At 47.1% G+C, this 23,333-nt stretch overlaps 1 protein-coding gene across 1 annotated transcript in view; it reads right to left on the bottom strand.

The window, feature by feature from the left end:
• LOC144179647 (ATP-binding cassette sub-family G member 1-like) overlaps nucleotides 1–23,333 on the bottom strand; it is an 82,556-nt gene that overhangs the window by 38,939 nt on the left and 20,284 nt on the right. The window contains exons 2-5 of the mRNA XM_077708084.1: nucleotides 13,524–13,790; nucleotides 10,507–10,624; nucleotides 7,947–8,133; nucleotides 6,868–7,013 (exon numbers count right to left, since the gene is read on the bottom strand). Of these exons, the coding sequence (XP_077564210.1) occupies nucleotides 6,868–7,013; nucleotides 7,947–8,133; nucleotides 10,507–10,624; nucleotides 13,524–13,790 (718 nt within the window). The remainder of the gene's footprint in view (nucleotides 1–6,867; nucleotides 7,014–7,946; nucleotides 8,134–10,506; nucleotides 10,625–13,523; nucleotides 13,791–23,333) is intronic.

Raw genomic sequence — 23,333 nt, 5'->3', positions numbered from 1 at the left:
AAGACCTTTGCCCTTTGATTTGGTGCATCTGGGAGGCCTTCCTGGCCAATTGAAGGTTTTCATGTGCAGGCCTTCAGATGGCAGAAGCACCAGTTTTACACCTAGTGTACCACAAAGTTTGCTATGGGCTACTAGGGTACCTAAACTTTACTTGATGTATGCCTAATGCATAACTGTCTCCAAAATGAAGAGTAAGGCATGGTTTCGTTTTATATTAGTAATATTCCAGCAGACTTTCAGCAGATTTCTGGGTTTCATAACATTGCCAAAGCTACAGCTTAGTACATGAGGCTGTTCGGTGTCAAAAAATTATATCTGGGCATCACAAGCATAAGATGAGCTATTTGAAAGCAGAGTATAGATTTTTTACACAATTACAACATTGATTATTATTAGCATACCATGCTCTTCACCTTCAGGAGAATCAATCATTGCAAGATAGACAACAGAATTGCAAACATTGCGAAAATAGAAAACCCAATAAAAATATCGAATTGTGAATGCTGCACCCTTACGGCGTCTTTTCTAATTTATTTAACACTCAAAATATTATTTTGTAATTCCAGACTTCGTTGTACGAACTAGTTTAGAGCCACGGCAAAAGTTTCTCAAATAAGCTAGGTGACGGTTCATTGCACCCCCCCCCTCCCCCCCGCCCTACAATCCCCTACGCGCGCGTTCCCCACGATCGTAATTTAGGTAACCTTGATATGGTTGATAACTTCGCTTTTCCCATTAAATTTCACTTCCCGTACATCAATTATTATTACTCGCGTGCAATAGCAACCGATCCCGCAATCGGCCGCTGCCCGAACACGTCGCGCCAATGCAGCGCGCGCCGCAACTTCTGGCGAGTCGGTCATTCCATTCCCGAAGCTCGCGAGCACGCTGTGCAACACAGCAATAACTCAGCCTTTTATAACATCGCAATGCTCACAATGCGTCCAAAAGTTCGCTTCACGAACCGCAATCGTAGGCGCACGCACCGCGCTTCCCACTCAAGGACAGACCACGGCGACGTCGCGGGCACGTTTTCGATGCGTCTTTCGAGCCGCGCACCTCCCTATCTGGCGCACGATCTCAACATTATCGCCGCGATAACAGTAATGTCACTGTTCAGTACCGCAACAGATAAAACGAGTAAACTGCTACCGAGTCGACCGGGAAACCTTGAAAACATCGGGAGCGCAGTGCGCGTAAAATGCGCAGCAGCCCGGCGGCCATGTTTTTGCTGGCATGGCGGCGCCCAATCAGGAGAGCCGTATCTAAAAACGCGGCCGGACAGCCAATCGCGTGTTACCATCTATCGGTTGCTTCGTTTCACTATCTTTCGCTTTCTGCCGTTTGTGCGTTTGTGAGCGAGCGATGACAAAAGGAGCGACCGGAAAACGAAAGTTAAAGAGTCGGCCGATCTAACGCGACCAAGATGGCGGCGCCCGGTAGCGTCGTTCCGGAGATACAGCGCTGCGAAAATTGCCGTGTTTTCGTCATTTTGAGGAAATATTTTGCCACCTCAGCCGATATAAATATTTTTCTTTGGCACTTCGCGATCGTTTGCGGCGGGGAAACTTTGTGAACGCATAGAATATAAAACGTGCAATCCGAAAATGTGAGTTCCGAAAAAACGATTTTTTGGTCACTTTCCGAAATCTGATCCCCGCGTCCCCCCTTAAAAGGGCGACGAAGACGAAATGCAACTTTGGTCAATTTGAAAGAAGCAGCTTTTGGGAACTGAAGGGGGGTCACGGTGTGTAAAACGACTGTTTTATTTATAGACCAAATTTAATCAATTTACAGCCGTTTATGTAACTAACCACTCTAACACCAAAACTGAAATCAATAAAAGGATATCTTCTATACTCCTTAAAAGTTACGAGACTAGTTGCCTGAAAGTTGCTTTCAGTATACTAATTAACTAACTAGGCAAGAAGACAAGATTTTTACGTCAGTGTGATCAGGAATGTCTATTCCGTGCAAGGAAGCTGTTAGATTTTTGCATTATATCCTTTATGCATAAGAAAAAGAACAAGAAAAGTTTCACCTTCCATTTCAAAATCAGGAACACTCTCATGTCAAAAAAAAAGTTAAACTTCGCCCTTTTTTGGGGGGAATAAAACTATAATCTATAAGGGAAATAAAACTATAATCTAATATAGCTTCCTTGCACAAAATAGACCTTCCTTATTACACTCCCAGACAAAAAATTTGAAGTGGTTTTAGAAATGGTCCCACTTCATTTAATAAAGTGATTCCACTTGCCCGCAATTGGGATATGAAGTGGTCCCACTTTCAATCGCACGACTGCTAGAGTACCGTACAAGGCGGAATATAGGTCGAAATACTTCACCGACAAGTCTCCCCTCGACCTATATAGTGGTCACTGGCATAATTCTAGTTGTCATCTGGCAACCGTTCGGCCCATCGAGCCCATCCAAACCGCAAAGGCACCATTGCCACCACCATCAATTGGATGCGCCGCCATCTTTGTTTCATCGCTTCTCTCATTGTCAGTGGATGTGTGCATGCTATTTTCTTGTTGCTCAGAATGAGTTTAGGCGTTGGTGCCAGTTCACGGCAGCATTTAAAAGAAGCAATAGGGGTTTTCCAAAGCCAATGTCACGTCTGCCTTGTGCCATTCAGTGTTACCAAAACCAAAAGAAGTGTACGAACTGGCGTTAGCTGAAGGGGCAGCTCTCGGTATGCGACACTCGTAAGGCCTCGTTTCATGGGCGCTGCTCTGTGCATCTTTGCTGCCGCACAAAGTGGCGACTTTTGTCTGCGAGGCGCGTCATGCGACGTCTCTACAAATAGATCCTCCAAAATGCCCGCTGACCGCCTGCACGGGCTGGCTCTCGCTACGGTCACCACACGAGTGTCCCATGCTTTGCGCTCGCTTCAGGGTGGCATGGTCTTGTGAGTGCTTAAGAAGTGCTGCACAAGCTATTCCCTGGACTGCACCAAAAACAACTTGCTGTGTGGGCGAAAGCAAGTGAGAAGCAGCCGTCCGATGACATTTCAGACAATCCTAACGAGTAATCGGAGACAAAACAAGTTATAGCGATGTTGTGAACCAAATTATTTTTTTGCATCTTTCGGCTATAAGGCAAGAAGGTTGACCTATATTTCGGCTCAACCTATATTCCGCATCATACGGTACCCCTTCACAACGACGTATACCAGACATTACACCTCTGCTTAAAGCAGGGGCCGCACAAACACGCAAAAAGGATCTTCCTTTCTTCATTTCTTGATCCTTCTCAGATCCAGAAACATCATCTGTAGCATTCACTTGCCCCTTTTACAGTACCATTCCACCCACCAGATGACAACCCAAAACACTGGACAAAGCACAGTTTTTGCCCAATAAATATCTTGCTTTCATAAAACGCTAACGTGACACCCCTTGAATGCCCGCCTTCCTGGCCATTTCTGTCATGCACTTGAAGGCCACAGAAGTAGGTGTGAATTTGCTGTGAGGAGACGGCTTGTTTTCTTCGGCTGATTTTTTTCGAAGCCGTGTGCTGACAGAGTGCATAGACTCAGTCACATCTTGCCCCTCTTATTTGTAAGCTTTTCAGCATACGCGTGAATGTGTCGTTAGCTGTTGATTAACAGCTATGTATGTTGTCAAACAATCACTAGTAACTAGAAAAAAAACCCTGCAATTATCAAAAAGAAATGAAACAGCATGTGAATGTGAAAGATCTGCAAGCGTACTGTTAGCGTGCCTGTAATACAGTCTACGCTCGTTGCAACAGATCCAGCAAAAACGAACGTCCAGTTACAACAGACCATTTCTGTTTGTTTGTTCAGTCCCCATGCATTTTAAATGGAATCCACTCCGCTCATAATGGACCCGACTATAACAGACTATTGGCTACAACAGACTAAAGTTTGGGCAGAAATTGTTTTGACTGATTGTTAACACAGTCAAACCCCGTGACAACGAAATCTCACGAGTACGAAATTCCCGCAGCAATGAAATATTTTCGGATCCCCGGCGAACGACCATAGCCGCCCACGTATTTCATATCTCTTGGCAACGAAATGTTTTTGGGAAGCAATCCCGCGTTAACGAAATTCGCTGCAAGTCCGGCCGGCATTTTACCTGCCCATTTGAGGATAACAGTGACCAAAAAGTGCTCACATTCCTTTTTTTCAGACTCAAAGTGCATAAACTCTTGCCAAAGCATGCTTGCATGGCCGCCGTCATGTTTGTTTACTAAAGGCCGTGCAGCAGGTGGTCGTGGAGGTAACCTCGCAGCAACACCACCAGAGGGCGACACATGGCGATTCATGGCGCGACCGCGCGGCTTTGGCTTGGGCTACGCTAGCTCGCTACCGCTGAGCAGCACGCGCGCGTTTGTTGTGTGCGCGGCGATCGGCGTCTTTGCTCTCAGTAAGATGCCTTCGCCAGCCCAAAAGCGGAAGTTTTCGTCGCTACAAGAGAAGGCCCAAGTCAGTGGCCCAAGTGGAGGAAGGTAGGATAGCGACGACGAGTTTAGAACTGCCGGAACCTAGCTGTACCATTTTGAAAAGCAAGGCTTCCACTTTTTGATGGCGCATGTGCGCAAAACAAAACATTGATGGCTGTGGCCTTTCTGGACGTCAACAAAGTGGTGCCCACTTAGTTCTGTGAACAGCATTGTAACAAGGTGGAAAAGTTCGTCTACAGAATAAGCCGGGCTTAGCCTGCAAGCTCGGACATGCGCGGTGCTGAGGGCCAAGGAGAAAAACACACAGAGAAGGCGAACCTGCGGGTTATTTTGGATGCATTTGACATGATCCGGTCGTTCTTAGGGGCGCACGACGACTAGCGATGAAGGACTTATTGTATTGTGAGAACTGGGCTGTGAAGTTGCTGAAGGTAAGGCTCGCAAAGTAATCATAACCGACTTTCGGAAATAAATTTTGGCTTGTGGCAGATTTTCCTGTCATTTATGTTTCATTCTCGCAGCAACGAAGTACCTGCAAAAGCGAATTTTTCGGCTTTCCCCGGCGGTTTCGTTATTGCGAGATTCGACTGTAGCGGACTTCCACAGTGCCGGCCCCCGATACGCTTTTTCTTTTTGTATTTCGAAGAAAAAACTATTTTGTCTGGCATAATTGTCAGCGTAGAACAGGCCATCGGTGCAACCAAGCCAAGCCAAAGGCGGTAGCCTTAGGATTTTTTTTTTTTTTTTGGTGAACAGTGTAGCTGGTTTCACTGTCCGATAAACTAAGCATAATTAACAGTGCCGAACATGGCGAAAAATTGGCCGCCATCGCCAGATGTATGGGCAGACGGTCCACTCGGTCGTCAAGAACAAGGACGCTGCCAAAAAACAAGTCTTCGGTGAGATTAAAGAACAGTGCTATTGAATACACTAAGTGGCGCACCCGGAGGCAGAGTCTTCCCTCGTCAGTTTTTTGATGTAATAAAGAACTCAGGTTCAGTGAATTTCGGCATTTATCATTTTCACGCATGCATCGTTCCCATTCCGTTTGAATAAAAAGGTAAGAAATGCGTCGAGCAGGGGGACGGTTCCCATCCATTGTGTGCAATCTGCCGCTGGCTGTGTGGAGCCCAACTGGTCTTTTAATTTCATTTTCGAAAACTTTCCGATTTCACAGCTGTTTTTCAGAAGGTTATTTCGTATCAGGTCTTTTGCTGACCACACTGAGATCATTAAAATGCAGAAGCTGTCTTGGGGGAATGTCAGGCCGCAATCCAAATTGTTTGATGAACTGTTTCAGGTACGCCAAACTTCATCATGAAGTGTTTGAAAAGTGTGCAGCTAATTGCGCTGGACATGAATGATTTTTATAGCTGGTTAGTAGTTGCTCCTAGTTACACTGTCACTTTATTTGCTCAGCTTAGCGTACGTCTCTACGCACTCCCACGCACGTGACCGCATGTGCTAGGCCTTTACAAGTGCCGGTGCTAAGCTTTGAAAACCGCATTCGGCGATTCTTCCCCCCCCCCCGAAGAACGCTGTGCAGAGATCTGCATACATCGGTTACTGCGGACATTTTTTTTCCTTATTAAGAGGGTCCGTTGTAATGGGCGTAGATTTTAACTCACTTTGAAAATTATAACTCGAAACTTTAGCGTGCAACCCAGCCAGTTTGACCTATGAAAACATGACACTATTTTAGCACAAACTAGCATAAATACAGAAAGAGTGTTTCGTAACTTGCCATGCTAAACAAAAGTGCAAAATACACGTCACCAGATCAACACTTTCCCGGGTCAGTAAAGCTTCTGGAGGCAATAAAAATTCTACGCATTTCAAACACTTGCGGAAGATACCAAGAAGAAAGCGCTGGCATGCTTATGCATACACAATGTTAAAGGGACCGTGAAGTCAAAATACAAGTTTGGTTATTTTGAAAAAAACTAGCCTTTTGTAATTTTCTGAGCTCCACTTCAGCCACGGAAATAACCGAAAAAGGCAGAGGTAAAAAAACAAGCAAAGTTCATGCCACACGACATCAGCAGTGATACAATAGAGGGAACGCTAAAAACATAGTGATCAGTGTGGCAAGAGTGTATTAGCATTCCAAGTGATACGATCAAACAGAACTGCAGGACAACTACGGTCGACAGAAATGTTTCTTAGCAGTAGCTTAGGCCGGAAAGCCACATGCACAAGAGGCTCTTAAGGTCCAGACAAGAAAATGGCTTGCGAGTCTCCAACGGTTCATCTGTTTTCCTTAATATCTAGCTTAATTGTTGGAATTCTGCGTTAAATTGACATCACTGCTATTGGGCCAGTGCACTGTTTTGAACGTAAATTGGTATATTGTATTTGTAGCCCCTTTCAAATTTTCAGTTTTTCGGTGTTCCTCAAGGTTGGGTACTTGCACCGCTCTTGTTCACCATACCTGGTGGGCTCATCGAGGAATATGACCGGTGGGTTGGAGATGAGCTCCTGGGAGATGGCCAGCCTCTTTCGCTGGCCACCCGACAGGGCACTTGTGCGCGTTCGCTGGCACACCTCCAGGCCCCAGCGCGACACTGCCTCGTCCACCTGGGCGGCCAGGGGTAAAAGAGTCAGCGGGCCCTGCACGCATTCGCCCCATGCACACTAATAATATACTCGAGGGAAAACTTTCACTCAAGTGCTGCGCTGCCATGGGGGCCATCGTAACTGCTGACAGTGTTCTGATCTTACTTGTCTTGGCTTGCAATGTGGCTTCTTGTCGCTCTTGATGACAAAACCAACAACACGGCCACCTCCCAACCATAATCATCATCATCCCATCCACACCCACTGCACGGCAAAGGCCTCTCCCATAGATCTCCAATTATCCCGGTCCTGCGCTAACTGCGACCAATTTATCCCCGTAAACTTCTTGATCTCATCTGCCCACCTAACCGTCTGCCGCCCCTTGCCACACTTGCCTTCTCTAAGGATCCACTCTGTTGCCCTTAGTGACCAACGGTTATCTTGCCTTCGCATTACATGCCCTGCCACTACCCGTTCCTCCTTCTTACTTTATACTCATATGTCCATAACGCGTATTTGTTCCCTGACCCACTCCGCTCTCTTCTTGTCGTTTAATGTTGCACCTATCATCTTCCGTTCCATTGCCCGCTGCGTCGCCCTCAATTTAAGTTGCACCCTCTTAGTGAGCCTCCAAGTTTCTGCCCCGTAGGTGAGTACTGGTAAGATGCAGCTGTCATACACTTTCTTCTCCAGGGACAATGGTGGGCTGCCATTCATTATCTGGGAATGCCTGCCGAATGCACTCCACCCCATTCCTATCCTTCCAATTATCTCTGCTTCATGGTTGGGATCCGGGGTCAATATCCCGCTCCTAAAGAACGACTGTTTTCCTTTACCAAGAGAAAAATGAACGCTACGTTTGCCTCTAGGGTGACTCTGAAGTTCGTAAACGATGGCAGCCCAAATCAAGGCATTGCATGGCAAGGAGCTCAGGTTCCCCCCTCCCCGTCGTACCAGCTGCTCCCTCTTGGAGCGGTTGAGGGAGGGCATGCGCAGCTGGACGCTCATGGTCAGGGCCTCGCGCACGCCCAGCTCGGGCAGCAGGCAGTCGTCCTGCATCACGTAGCAGCTCTGCTGGTTGAACAGCTCCGTGTCCCGCACCCAGCCGTTCACCTGCACCTCCCCCTGGTAGCCCTTGTCGCTGCGAGAAAACATCGGAGAAGCGCCGTTCCGTTCAATAGAACTGCGAAGGGGCAAGGGAAAGCGACTGCTGCCGCAGGCATCCTATCACAAACTACTTTATGTCCTGTTTTCACCATGCTGACTGAATAGGTCGCTGTGTTACATTCACACCAAAGATGGTTAGACGGGGTTAAAAATCCAATGATGAATGAGCCAGACTGAGGTTCCCAGCCTCCATTTCATCCAACCTGAGTCCATCGCTAGTGTGAGCTACTCTAAGTATCTTTTCCTTTATTTATTGATTTAGTGAAAGTTTATTTTCGAATATTTTTTTGTCTGTAGCTATTGTTTTTTTTTTTTCTTCTGGAGGGCTTTGAACTTCAACCCGACACCGAAATGCTCAATACTGCTGATGACTAAGCAAGCTATCGCAGTTGACACACTGGTGATGAGAGATTCACAATTTGGCCTCTTAATGCCTAGGGAACTGCCACGTTGTTATGCCCTTCAGTTTTTTTTCTTGCTTCTTTCTAAGGTGTAAAAATTCCAAGATTAAACCACTAGTTTAAATGAAGTTTATTTGATGGAAAAAACTATTTCAATGTTGTTTGAGTCTGCAAAAAACTGTCCTCAATTATTTTTTGACACAGCCAAGGCTTTCTTGCATAGCTTCAACACAACATCGAAAAGCAAACAAAACAAAGAGCAATATGTGGCAAAACCAGATGGCACATATCTAGACAACCAACCAACTCATTAATTATTTGTGATTTTTGAATATTCCAAGATTTATCTCGAAAGCAAAAGTGCACTGCAAATCAAATAAAATAGCCAATACAATCTTTAAAGTACTCCAAGCTTCAAATATTCACACATCCCTAGCCATTTTTTTCCCGACTTGAGCCACTGTTTTAAGATATCCCAGACAATTTTCTCATTTATTTTTTTGTTTGCTGAAATTTTTCTCGGCATTTTCCTGTTTTCGCGGTCCCTAGACATCGTGCCTACATAGCACACAATTATTTCACGTTAGGTTCCATAACTGTGCAAGCTAATGCCTTAGTGTTAACTTGTTATCTGGTCTCATTTCACCGTCTTGCACAATGAGAATAACTAATGAATATAGCTGCAAGCTCGGCTAATTGACGAAAGCCTCTGCACACAATCTTGGGGCCTGTATCGAAAGTAACTCGATCCAAAAGCTTCAATCAGCACAAAGCCATGCAGCAAGGTTCATTCGAACCATTTCTTCTCCCCGTATTCTGGTGTAATTAGAATGAGAAGTTCAAACCAACCTCTCAAGCTTTGTATCTAGGGATAACATATCTGGACTTTTCTATTTTTCTTCCATAAGTTTTCATTTGTTCCTATCTTTTTACCGCCCACACTTTGCCTATCACTCCAGCAAAATCATGTCACCACTACTCAATTGTTTTTTAAGGGGGCAGACTGGTTTTAGAGCTATTTTCTTTATTTACTAACCAATTTTAATGAAACTTCACAGCACTATGGAGACTTTTGTGCTGATTTCACATCTGCAATTAAATTTTTTGCAAGTTTATTTTTTTAGGAGAATTAATTATTAATTGTCATTATGTTGAGTCTCAATTACAAAACAACAACCACTCTATAAAGAATGGTGATTACGCCATGGCTAGGCAGACAAATGACTAATGAATACAATGCTGGAAGAATTTTCTTGATTTAGCTATTTTTGGCCATTTTGCAACACACTGATATTCCCTCCTCCCATGCTCTGCCAGCAATGACTCAGAGGTGATGTCAATTGAACCCAATAATAATTTTCCAAAACCTCCATTTAAACAATTTCTTTCCAACATTGTATTCTCTATAAATTTGGGTATCAAAAGCAAAAAAAAGTTAGTTGTACCTGTTCTGGCTGATGAGATATCTGAGGGCGAAATGCTAGCTGAGCGTTACAAGAAAAGCGCTGTTTCACCATCGAATTCTGCGTGAACCGAGTTGTAGAGTGCACTTTAAAATGTCATTTACAATAAAATACGGTGCCTCGTGATAAGAAAATTTGCAGACTGATGGAAAAATGGCTGTGGATGCCGCTAATGCCATTTTCCAGAACACGATTTTCTGATCGTTTTTCGGCCCCAAAGACCCCTTCAAGTCGCATCAATCACTAGGGCTCCATCGATATCTCAGGAGCTATTGCAACCTAACGTCCAAATCAATCCTTTGCAAAGACACTTGAATAATTATTCGCCAGCACTTTGCTCCCCCCCCCAAACATATGCCCATTTTAAGGGAATGAAAAAAGTTTATTGGACGAGACATTCCTGCAATAAAAGCAACACCCCCGGTGGCCCATAATCGCAAGTAAACTCCCCATTCAGCATAAAATTCGCAGCAGCCTACTCACTAGTGGCCGGAGAGGACGTTCATGAGAGTCGTCTTGCCGGCACCGGAAGGGCCCATGATGGCCGTGAGTGTGCCAGGCTCTGCCCTGCCGTACATTCGACTGATGAGAGCCCGCTTTTCTGCAAGCAGGATGTCGGAAAGGAAACAGGAGGAGTTAATCGCCAAGCCCCCAGTCCTCTAGGGTCACAATTAGCTCAAAATTCCCACATCTCTCGTCCAAAAATAAGTTTGGGCCTCGGTTGCCAAATCGGAGCAACGCTAGACGTCACCAAGTCCAAAATGCGCAGTTTTGTTTGAGTGCAAACTTGCAGCAGCCCCACCCCAAAAATTATTGCATAACAATTGAGTTCTACGAATATGTTCCATCTAAAAATCCTTCCATTGGTTCTGGGGCAAGGCGTTTTTTTTAACAAAAACCCCAAACGTCGCTTAATCCCTCAAAATTGTCAGGTACAATGTTTCTGCGAGTTGGGGACATTTGCTTCGCAAAAATGCCCGATAACCTCTCCATAAAAGTCTTCGATGATTCCAATTTGAACGACTACATGTCTGGTTCAAATAAAAAATTTTTGAGAAGCACAAAGTCAGACGTTCTCAAATATCCGAGTTACATTTGCCAGAAACAATGGCACATTTTTCAATTGGTTAGGCAATGAATGGAGAGAAACTTAGGTGTATTGCTGGCACATGAAATGCAGCCATTTTCTTGTCGTTTTGGGGGTAATATAAACCACCCAAGGTTCACTCATTGCACATTTTTAACTGAACATTTCTGCAGCTCTGGTGGGCATTTTTTCAGAACCTTACAATTTACTTGAGAATTACGCCAATCTTAGATGGTCCTAAGTTTACTTTTATAAAGTGTCAAATAATTTCTCTTCAATTCAGATTTCAAAATTGCGACACAGGTACCGTATTTCGTTGATTATAAACCCTCCCCAGCTTTAACAAAAAAAAATTTTCTAGAACAATGAAATTTCACTGTAAATGGGCTCCGAGTCGAGCCCTCCCCTTTCCAGCTTTGAGCATTGAAGATTTAAAATTTTGGACTTCAAGCAGAGAAGATACAGCGCATTTATATCTTTTCCTTGGCCCTCCGAGTTGAAATAAGAGATCCACAGGGTTTTTCCTTTGGCACAAATGAAATGACTATTTTTATGCCCTCAGTGGAACGACATCTACAGTGAATGTTGCTTGCATCTTGCCGGGAGCACAGAGCACTTTAACCATTCAATGCGGACAACATAGCGACCTGTCTACACTCTTGCTGAAACCTAGAAGGCACAAAACCACCCCAACTTCTAAAAATTACGCGAAAGAGGTGCGCAACGTAAAATTTCTGATTTAAAAATGTGCAAGTAAAAAAAAAAAACCAACAAGCAAAAACACTAATATAGCCAGGACTCAAATCAGGGTCATTAGCATGCAAGCTTAAAGGGACCCTGCAACACTCTTTGAGCAGTGCAAGTAAACCTGCGCAACGTTTAGATTACACTGCCAGGAATACCTGAGCCAAATATTACACGTGCACGTGAAGCGGTGAGCGCGCAAATCGATGTGAAAGACGCGGAAAAGCAAACCGCTCTCTCTTCAGTTGTCCTCATTATGCATGGCCTGAGGGACGTCACATAGGCCATGGCTGCCCGATCGGCGGTCACTGGTCAACTTCGCGGGTAGATTCTCCCATTTCCGTCATCGTCATCGCTGTGTACGAACCTCTTCTATGCCTGAACCTGTAGGCACAGTTTTGCCGTTTCTTTTGTGTTTGAAGTGCGCGCGGAGTTTGAGTGATGAGCTCAATACTTCCCTTTCAACGGGACCACTCGACTACAAACGTTTATTGCTTCAAAAACGCCCTACCAGCCCGAGCGCGCACTTGCGAGCAGGCACCCATGCCTGCTTTTTTGTGGCACCAGACCGGAAATAGGCCCCTCCGCGTTGCGGAGAAAAGGAGAAAACTACCCGGCATGTGATATATCGAAGGCCGCCGAAGAGAACGTCGCGAGCCGCCCCCCTCTCCGGGAGAGAGCGCGCAGCTTTCGTCGCGTTGCCCGCGGTCGAGTTCAGAGGGAACGATTATGCGCGATTTCTCATCGCGCGTAGTTTCGTTAATTGTGAACAAATTTTCATAATTCTTGCGGGAGGAGATTTCTGGAACAATAGACTTTATCGCAAAATACATTACTAGTAGTCGATGGCAAGTGTTGCAGGGTCCCTTTAATGCAGCTCCACACCCCAGATGCTGCTGGCCAGGTTGTTTTTGGTAGGTTTCTAAAAGTACTCCCCAAGCTCAAAGCTAGCTATTAGGCGGTAAGGTGGTAAGAGGTGTCATTGGTTTGCACCTCTAATTACGAGAAATATGCACCCCAAAGCGCATCGCATGCTTCCCCCCAGCGGAGGCAGCAGACGCAGGCACAAATGCGGATGTGCTCCAGTGGTTGTTCCGACACATCCGTTACCCCATTGGCCGATGTCGATGTGTCCGCTCCCCCCTATTGGCTGACACTCAGCATAGCTTTCTCAATGACACGCGAACAACCGTATTTTCGCGCGTATAACCCGCACCAAAAATGCGAAAATTTCAGGGGTGAGGTAGAGGTGCGGATTATGTGCGAGGTATTTCCTTTGGTCAAGCTTCACTACAATGCGCGCTCGGCCGTGATGCCCCTACAGCAGTAACAGCGACTAAGCCACTGTTATCCCATTGACAGGGCTTATTTCGCACACACAGCTCAACAATATACCAACCTGAAAAAAAAATGTATGCAGCAAGTCATCTAGTTACGCAGTCAGCCAGGTAAGTTCTTTTGCATAAGCAAATGTGTAATGTTGCTTCAGTAGTAGATTTCGTCCATCCTCTTATGTATAAAATATGCGGGCAATACGCAGGGATATTTTTTTTTATTCGTCGACGGAAAGTGGGGGCGCGGGTTATATGCAGGGGCGGGTTATACGCGCGAAAGTACGGTAACTAAAACAGGGCACAAGCACAGACCGCCCCATTGAAACTCCACCCACCTTTCTTCCTGGCCGGCACGGCGTAGGTGATGTTCTTCCAGTCGAGGTAGACGGCGTTGCAGCGCGACTGCCGGAAGACGTCGGTAGAGCGCGCTGCGCCGTTCTCGATGTCCACCACGGGGCTCCCGCCATTCTGGAAGGAGACCACAAACTGCTGCGGCGGCAAGTGCGACTCGTCCAAGAGGTCTCCGTCCAGAGAGGGGGCCGTCGGTCGCTTCTGCTCGGGGCTCTCTCCCGGGGGCTCGCTCGAGAGAGCCAGCTTGGAGCCTGCACAAGATTAGGGGACGGGGTGGGGCTGGTGAGTGCGGAGGTAACCCAAATACTCAAAACAACATACGAAAAAACAGCCCAAAAACAAGACAAAATAACACCAGTACAACGGACAGGCGCTGTGTTCTTTCGTCACGTTTTTTTGCGGTGTTTTTTATTAAGTACGTTACACCATCTCGCCCACCTCAAGATCCTACTCAAAGTAACTGCAAGGGCAATCACGTTCAACAATGTCCAACACTTTACAAGAGGGCTTGAGTGAAAAATTAAAGCCGTTCCGCTCAATGCGAAAGCTTTCGGAAGTGCAGAGCAGTGATTCGCCATGATGGGCTACAGCGCCGTTATCCGCTCACTGCTACCACCCAATGCAATACAAATTTCCCGCCTTCGCAGTGCTTGCGGGCCCCCTGCCTGAAACAATGCCAGTGGGAGCTCTGTTCTTTTTGTGCTTGCTTTTCCTCCCGCACGTGCCAGCATCGCACTGCCACTTTTTTTCGCTTACTGTCGTAAAAACCGATCCAACGAGCGCTCCTAACTAAATGAACGCAGGTGCTGCCGGTAATTAGTGTATTTCGCCTCAAATGTACTTGCGGTTTTCTTTGCACTAAACAACGGGGTTCACGAGTTTCAAACGGTTATGACTACAGTAGAGACTCGTTAAACTGTACCAGCATAAGTTGTAGTTTCTTTTTCTACGCAGTTAAGCTGAATCCCCGTCTCGGTTACCTTTTAAGCTAATGCATTCTGACAAGCCAGGTACGGTTTAACAAGGTTTCACTGTATTTAATCAACTTGGTTTTCAAAGCCTCTGTGGGACGCTTTACGACGGGTACACCAGGCTCTACTTGGGTCCATTATCTCGCTGCGCCGCCCGATTCTGGCAGTCACTTGACATCAAGCGTTACAGCAAGCTACGACGACAAGGTGAGCCCCTAAAGTGCTCTGCACTTAAAAGCCGGCATTGGTGTCAAGGTCCCTAACAGAGAAGCAGCTTCCAACCCATGTGTCTGGGAAGCATTCCATAGCACAAGCCCAAACTCAGCAGTAGCCAAAGGTGACTGTTTATACCAGTGCATTGAAGAAGTGACGGAGCAGAGAGAGAGACAAAACTTTATTAAACTGAGCTTGTCTTTAGCGTGAGAAGTTGGTGGTCGTTGTTATCAGCCCAACGACGACCGAGGCGGCCCTTGCGATCAGGGAGGTCTGTACCTCCCTGTCGTGGGATGCCAGTGCTTCTCTCCACTGCTCAGCTGTGGTGATTCGGGGATAGGGGTTTTGGAGGCAGGCCCACAGAATGTGGGGTAGGGTGGCTGGGGCTGTGCAGAGGGTGCAGTTCGGGGATGGGACTTGTGTTGGGTGGATTAGGTGCAGGCGGGTTGGGTGTGGGTATGTGTTTGTTTGTATGAGCCTCCAGTCTTGCTCTTGGGCTGTTGTGAGTTCCGGGTGCGGGGGTGCTAGCTGTGACGGAGCAGAAGAACACAGCCAAACGAGTGAACAGACATGCGGCGAAATCTGCCACCGTCGCCAACTCTTGTTACACAGCAGCAGGAACGAGCGGCGGCGCAACATGTACGACATAGAAAAAAGCCATTCAAAAGTGTAAAGCCACAACCATATTGGCAAACAAAGCGTCTCAAGCGGCACGGGGAGGAAGGAAGCCCTATAGGAATGCTGGGTGGAGTCATAACGTCTCAGGCATTCAATTGGACCTGAATGCTTTCACATTCAGAACCCTGAAAAAGTGCTTAGGTCTCCTCAGAGTTTTTGAAATGTAGAATATTGCCATGAAGCAGCTTTCATGTTTCGTTTGTGTGTCAGATGGCCCGAGGCTATTGTATCTTGTAGGAGGCTGATGTGCGCAACAGGTAATTGTGTACAGCTCGATGAAGTTACCTGGGTAAGGGCTTTTTTTTTAATGCAGAATGTTGCCCCAAAGGTCATTTCATTGTATCCCTTATGTTTAATTTGTTTTGGTTTGCCAGTCAGATGGCACGGAACAATGTAACTGCATCTGAGAATGACAAATTCATCGTTATCATGACCTCCGCTCACCCTCTATATGCGACAGAGCGGGAAAAATTGTGACAAGCTTAGTCTGCTACTTCATACACCCCTATCTTTGCAGAAACTGTTGGGACCGTGGGACAATGTACGTAACCAAACCAAAGACTTCCTTGCCTTTAAGAGAGTTCTTCCAAGTGACGAAGATGTGTGAACCATATTAAATGCAGGCACATTCCTCTGGATGGGTGTGGAAACACACTATAGTGATAGGTATATAGGTGAGAGTATCTGTCACGTCATGGCTGTCGGAGCTTGATGACATGGCCATTTTGTGTTATTTGTATACAGATGTATGTAGGTTGTTTGGGTAATCTTTCAACAGTTGCTCTTTTAACGCACTTATTCTAACCTTGTAGTTCATTAAAGTAACCATTGTACCTTTTAATTACTCCAATGTTTGGAGTAGGAAGCTCCTTTTTTTAGGTTGGAGCTAAACTCTCCAATGAATCATTATTTCTCTCTCTCTCTCTCTCTCCGCTCATCCAGGCAATGCTGGTTTGTTGAACGGTTTTGTGCTGTAATATGAATACTGACCAAACAGGCGCTGCGTAATTCAAACCACCAAACGTTAACTTCACATTTGGGTGGCTTTGTTCCTCACCGATTGTTTGGTAGATTATTTTGGAGCACAAGTTCACGTTACTGAACTCTGTTTAGTACTGAGATCTCGTGTCGTCACTGCCTTCATAACATTATGTTCAAAAGTTAGGGTGACCGCATGTCTTACATTCGCCATGGCAGTGTGGTTTCATTAGAAATCAGTGTCAAGCAGACCATCTTTCTACGTCAATAAACATTAATATCCTTTTAAAACAAAGCTTTATATGACTAGTCGAAAGGAAAATGCAGTGGTCCTGTGAACACAGAACTAGTCTGGTGCAAACCAATACGCATGCATGCGCGAGAGGCTGGAGGAGTCAGAAGTAAAGGGAGAGAGTGCAGCTGGGTTTATCTCTCTCACAGCAGAGCGCATGTCTGCAGCGAGATACTGTGTGAAGCACAGATAAAGCGACAATGGTGCGCAGGGGTGGCGGTGGTGCGGGTAGAGCAATGTCAATGTGGGAGTGGCAAGCACCAACCATACGTATCTTCAAAGGCAGCTTCCAATCAGCAATGCCGCGACCAACAATGGGAATGGAAGAAAATACCACAAGTGTAATGTGTAATAAAGAAGTCTTTACAAACTGCAAGGAGTAATACTACAGTAAACACTGGCCACATGTTACTGTTTTGCTGGTTAACAATCTGTACACAGAGCATGGGCACACTTTGTTTTCTTTTGGTCAGGAGAAATCAAAACTCTATTGACCATTTGGAGACAATTTTTATTTATATATTTATTTATTTATTCCGAAAGCAAAGTAAACATCCTGTGAATGCTGCTTTCTCTGAAAATTCAATTGGGAAACCTTTTTCAATATCACTGAATTTACATCTCCCTTACTCGGCATAGTAAAATGTGTTTTACGGGTAGAGGCCTTATGAAGTCTCTGCAGACTCTACGACAGGGTTAGTTGCACATCATACGTGCGCGCATGGTTCCATTCATTTTTTTTTTTTTTTTTTTTGAGGGAGAGAGAGTGCACTGACGTCATCCTCGCTCCCACCTGACGTAGCAAGTCTGGAAGCCTGCCAGGATTATTTCGTCAGTACGTACGTTCAACCGCCCCCTCTATTTACAAATATAGCAAGTTCAGTGTCACTACGCGGTGGTTGGCATCGTATCAATAACTCCAGCTTTGCGACGCAGCTTCCAGAGCAAAACGCCAGCTGGTGTCTCGTAAAGAGACCCTCTCTGAGTAAATACAGGGTCAACGAATTCCGCACCACAAACACACTCAGCTGACACGCGTCACGGTGCCGAAGACTGGAGGCGATCAGCCAGCGCGAACAGCTCCCGCAACAACAATCGGCGATAGATCACCGACTCCCAGGGCGCTTAATTGTTACAAACAACCATTCGACAGGCAGCGCTCGCCATCCTCCCGGGCCGCTTCACGGGATGACCAGCCAGTTTTTAGCGGGCGCATATCACCTCTGCCCCCGGCGGAGTCTCCCGCCGAAAACAAAACATTCAAAAACGCATTGCGAGCGTGCGCCAGCACTGCCGGAAAACCGTGCCAAGAGCAACCAAACAAAGCTAAACGCGATACCAAAGGCGCCCCGGGCCTCACATAGCAACAGACCCAGAGCTGGGACGCCGTGGCCCGTGGTTCAGGCGCTCAAGGGAAAGGCACGTGAGGAATAATCCAATACGTCACACCACGAACGCTAAACGCAACGGGTTCGTTGCTCTGAGCAAACTGTGCACGCGACGTTTAGCCCCGATTGCGCAAACGAATAAGCTGGGAAACGGGTAGCCTGCATACTTTGAGGGGGCATTCGTAGTCACGCGACATCAAACGGCCCGCTGATATTTTCGGGACAACCCGACCGATCGGCGTCCACTGGTCGCGAGCTTAGGAAGCCTCACGTCACCGTCCAAGGCAGCCCGATGAATGAAAAGTGGACGTAGGCTTCCCCGCTAAGCTTTTGCCCGAAAGGTCGGTAGGCGCTGGAGAGAAAAAACGGCGCTCTCAAAACAAAAACACTCATTCCGCAGAGCCTTCAAGATAAAACAACGGCTGCAGAAGCAATCGCGAAAACGAAATGACGACCTTGGAGAAAGAAAACAAAGAAACAGTAGTAATGCACGCGGAATTCATTGCAAGACAACCGACAGTGCATGGAGCGTGCAGCTGCGCGCGGAACTAGACGCGTCCGCGACGATCGCAAAAAGTCAACGCCGCAGGGAAAAGCCAGCAGCACAAACCTGATGGGGACCCGTCGCGAGGCACAGAAACGCGGCGATCTAGCACATCCAAGCACGACGGCCGCGCGGATCCAAGCGAGCCTCGAGAGAAGTCATGAAAATGCACGGCCGCAGCGGCCACGCAAAACACGAGCGCATAAAGAGAAAAGGAAGGAGAGAAAGGGCGGGCATCCGTCAGAGTCGCCGGAGCGCGGAAACAGCGAGCGCATTTGAGCCCAAGGCGCGCATGCGTTGAGCGTGGTGGCGCTGGGGCGAGCATTTCTTTTTTATATTTCTCCCGTGCGCCCACGTCCTCAAGCGCCGCTAGCGCCATCTGCAAAGCCCGTGTTAAAGCCCTGGCTTCTAGTTGTGAAGTGGCGCGAAGTCCGACCCCACAGATAACTGCCCGGTAGGAGCGCATACAGAGAAACCCTCTTGGTATAGAGCAATGAGGTGATGGAGGCAAGGATAGGCATCCCGCAAGGTCCGGTATGCCCTGTACAGTCAAACTCGTTTATAGCGAATTTCAATATGCACCGCGATTAGTTCGATATATCCAATAGTTCTATATAGCCGAACCCACCTATAACGAACTTATTGTTACAAGTTCGCAATCCGCGGGAGCCCCCACCCCCCTCCTGCTCCCCTACTCAACCATCCCCGCATGCAGAAACGAACACAGTAAAATAGCCGTTAGGACACCCAAAATAATTCATTTATTGCAAGTAATACAGCCACTTTCCGTCTGAACTGCCTACTTTGCAAAGAAAAAGCGGTGATTTTTCTTTTCACTTTCGTTTTGGCGCCTTCAACTAGCATAGCAGTCTCTACACGAAACATTGTTTGCACCAGTTCGAGTCCCCGTCCGGAGCATATCGACTGCCGAAAGCGCTTCATTGTAAGCGTCGGATGGCTTTCACTCGCCACATCATCGGGAACGTGGGGGAGCTCTTTCAACAGTTCACTGATGCTGCTCTCTTGGTGCAATGTCTCAGCCGCAACTCTTGCTCTGTGGTCGCGGCCAATCCACATCTCAATTGCCGCTCCGAGACCATGCATTTCGGCGGCCATTCTAGGAGCACCGAGTTCGATATATCGGATGTGAACTTCGTTATAAGGAATATGTTTCCCATGTATTTCCGTAACTGAATTATTTTTGTTCGATATAGAGCATAATTCGCTTTATCCGGGTTCGTTATAGCCGGGTTTGACTGTATTGTTCATTCGATGGTGCTCTTTCGAATTACTGTTAGGCAAATGTGATTGATTGATTGATTGATTGATTGATTGATTGATTGATTGATTGATTGATTGATTGATTGATTGATTGATTGATTGATTGATTGATTGATTGATTGTAGGGTTTATCGCGCCGACGCAATGCAGGTGATGAGGCGCGCCGTAGTGGAGGGCTCCGGATTAATTTTGACCACCTGGGGATCTTTAACGTGCGCCGATATCTCGTACACACGGGCGTTTTTGCCTTTCGCCTCCATCATAAAAGCGGCCGCCGCGGCCGGGAATCGAACCCGCGTCCTCGTGCTCAGCAGCGCAATGCCTTAGCCACTGAACCACCGCGGCGGGTACTGTTAGGCAAATATACCATTTTACAGGGCTAGCGGTTTAAAACCTGGAACTATATTACAAGAGGACACAGTGGCAAGAAAGGATGAAGAGGGGGCGGTGAAGGGGGGGGGGGGGGGGGGGGTCAGGTGAATTCCATTCATCACCACAAATTCGTCACAGAATCGGAATCCCGCTCCTAGACCCTGCGTCTATCAGAATGATCTCCCGTTATTTTGTGGTTTTCCTGCCTTGGATGTGATCTCTCCAGCGCGTAGGGTTGTTTCTTGACAGTGTCCCAGTACCACATTTAACGGCAGACTAGCTGCCCTGGTCTATCGAAAGCAAGAAAGGCCTACTGTTAAACACTGGCTGGTTTCGGCTTATATCAACCTTAAAAATAATTCGAATATGTATCCCCGAAACGCCCCCCCCCCCCCTCCCAACACAAAAAAACTGCCCATATATGTCTTTTTTTTTAGAAACCTGGCTAGTAATATATGCCCCGAAAAGAGTATAGGGTTTGTGTTAGGTATGAATACCACTTAAAAAGGTCCCTTTCACACTAGTTTGTCAAACTGGTTCCAGTTTTGTTTCTAATTTATATGCATAATGCCGGCGAGTGGGCTTAAATGTACCGGAGAAAGTTATAAGAACCAATTTGAAGAGGGTGCGGTGGTGCGGTTCAAAAGCCAGCGTTTATGGTCGGGTGGTCGACCTGGACATTCCACGCTTGCTAACAGTCGCTGTGGGGAGTGCAGGAGGCCATGTGAAGGCCACAAAAAACCCCAAGACACTTACGAACTCCGCATCACCAACTGAACGCCGCCGAGAGGTTGTTGCAATCATCGCGCTGCGGGTAGTCGCGAGTGTTGCGCCGCTGCGCCAGGTCAGCTGGGCACGTGTTCGATATGCCGCCGAATCTCACACTCCCACTGTATAGCATTTGCGACCCCGCTCCACTTGATCTCTCTACACGAACTGGCTGTGCAATCTCTACAAAAACTGTGGACTTGCCGAGTCGCAAATGAGTGAACAAGAAATACAGTGGAGTCTCGTTTAAGACAAACTCGGTTGAGACGAATTTCATGTTTAAGACTAACAACACTTTTCGTATCTTGTAACGCGCGCAATACCAAAAAAAGGAACGTGTGGTTAGGACGAATTTCTGATAATTCGAATAAATTTTCACGGTCCCTAATTCAAGTTCGTACTAACGGCCAGTCTACTGTTGATTTCAATCTTGCAGCGACGCGAGCACAGTTCTGCTCGGCAGCGTACACAGTATATATCAGTTCTGCTCGGCAGCGTATACAGTATATATCAACACAGTCACCTCGTTTCCTGCGAAATTAACATTGAAAGAAACTATACAACTACATGTGCGTCACTGCCTCGCCTCTCGCGATTTGAACGACGCAACAAAGAGAAAGAAAAGTACAGTGCTTTATTCTCCATGTTCACCACCTGTTCTTTCTTTTAATGCATGTTGCAGCAAGGACACTGAGCATACGTCATAGCACCATCAGCCCATCGGGATATGCGCGCACCATGGCATCACACATGTGGAGCAGTGCCACGAGATTGTTATTATGGAGGTATATGCGCGCACGCTGGTGTCAGCGGAGGAACACGCTCGGCAGAAGACGCCTGGGGCGTGAGACAGGCCAGCTGAACCACGGGCGCCGGATGAAAGGCGCGTGCGCTCTCATCCAGCGGCCGTGGCTGAACGCTCGCACCTACGCAGGTACACAGCTGTGCTGTAAAAGTCTCGTGTCTTGGAAGCACGAAGCTCTCTAGCGCGAGGCATAAACGAGTGTCCCGGTGTTTCAGTACCGTGACTACATGAGACGAACGACGATTACGGCGACGACGGCAGGAGACGCTAACATCCCCAGCCCGCTTTGCCCTTTAAAACTATGGGGTGAAATTTTTGGCCCCGCAACGCTTAAGATTGCTTGCCATCCAAAAGTGATTCCCCGATGAGAGGTAGCGGTAACCGTGGCACGGTCAGTCGGTCGCCCCTGTCGGTCGGTCGCCCAGTCGGTCGACGGTGGAGGAGGCGCGCGGAGGCGGCCGGATATGTGACATCAACAGCACGTGACCGGATTCACCGGCTTGGCGGCGCATCCACACGTGCGGAGAAGGGACCGGGCGGCCGTTGTATGGCACCACCGTCGTTTCAGCGAACAGCGCCGCCCGTGGCGAACCGCTCGTCAGTGGAATGCCGGTGGCGGTCAGCGCAGCGTTGTTGTGCATGGCTTTCTCTCGTTTTTCTGCGGTGCGGCTGGCAAAGCTAACGTAACCCCACGTGCATTTTTCAGATCGGTAAATCTTGAGTGTGGATGGGACGTTACGAGGCATGCCATGTGTGTTATTTACGCCCATACTCATTTACGCCCATACCAATAGCAGACGACGCTCAATGCGCCAAGCTGGAAGTCAAGCTGGAAGTGAAAGTTCGTTGCTCCATGCAATTTTTTCATGCCTGCATGCAGTTTCGCGAATCCAGGAGTATATTGCCGCTAAATGCTCCCACGAAGCCGGTGTGTGCAACCGATCTAGGAATGCTGCGGCGCTGGCCTTTGGCAGTTGATGACGAAACGGCGCCGACGTCGTGCACAAGCGAAAGACAAAGTTGGAGGGTGTCTTCGAAGATTTACCTCAAAACAGAAATTGTAACGGACGACGCTTCCGTATCTTCATTACCTACGGCTGAAACGTGTTTAATTTCACAGAAATGCTCTTACTACAGTAATCGCGAATCGTTGATAGAATAAATACCGCATGATAGTAGAATGTTATTGCTTGTCGTGGAGAAGCATTGCTTTACAAAAATTGCAATGGTTGCTGGCTAGTTGGTAAATGGTTTTTCAAAAACCAATTCCTGCGTGGCTGAATGACGCAAGACAGGAGGGTGCCCGAAACCTGTACTCAGCTTCACAACTGAATGCTGCGGTCGGTTTACAAGATGCCACCTACGCTTGAAAAATCATGCACACCTCCGTCTAACGACGATGATGGTTTATCGCAAAGCTCTATCGTATGGGTTTCCTTGGTTGCCTTCTGGATTTAAACTTGACTAGTTAAGCATCGAATTTGACCAGCGGGCAGTTTGGTCT

This window comes from Haemaphysalis longicornis, unplaced genomic scaffold, assembly GCF_048455015.1.
Source record: "Haemaphysalis longicornis isolate Haplotype H1 unplaced genomic scaffold, Haemaphysalis longicornis Haplotype H1 scaffold_4, whole genome shotgun sequence".
In the NCBI taxonomy this organism is placed as follows: Eukaryota; Metazoa; Arthropoda; class Arachnida; order Ixodida; family Ixodidae; genus Haemaphysalis; species Haemaphysalis longicornis.
The sequence above is the reverse complement of the archived record's forward strand: the minus strand, read 5'-3'. Positions and strand labels throughout refer to the sequence as shown.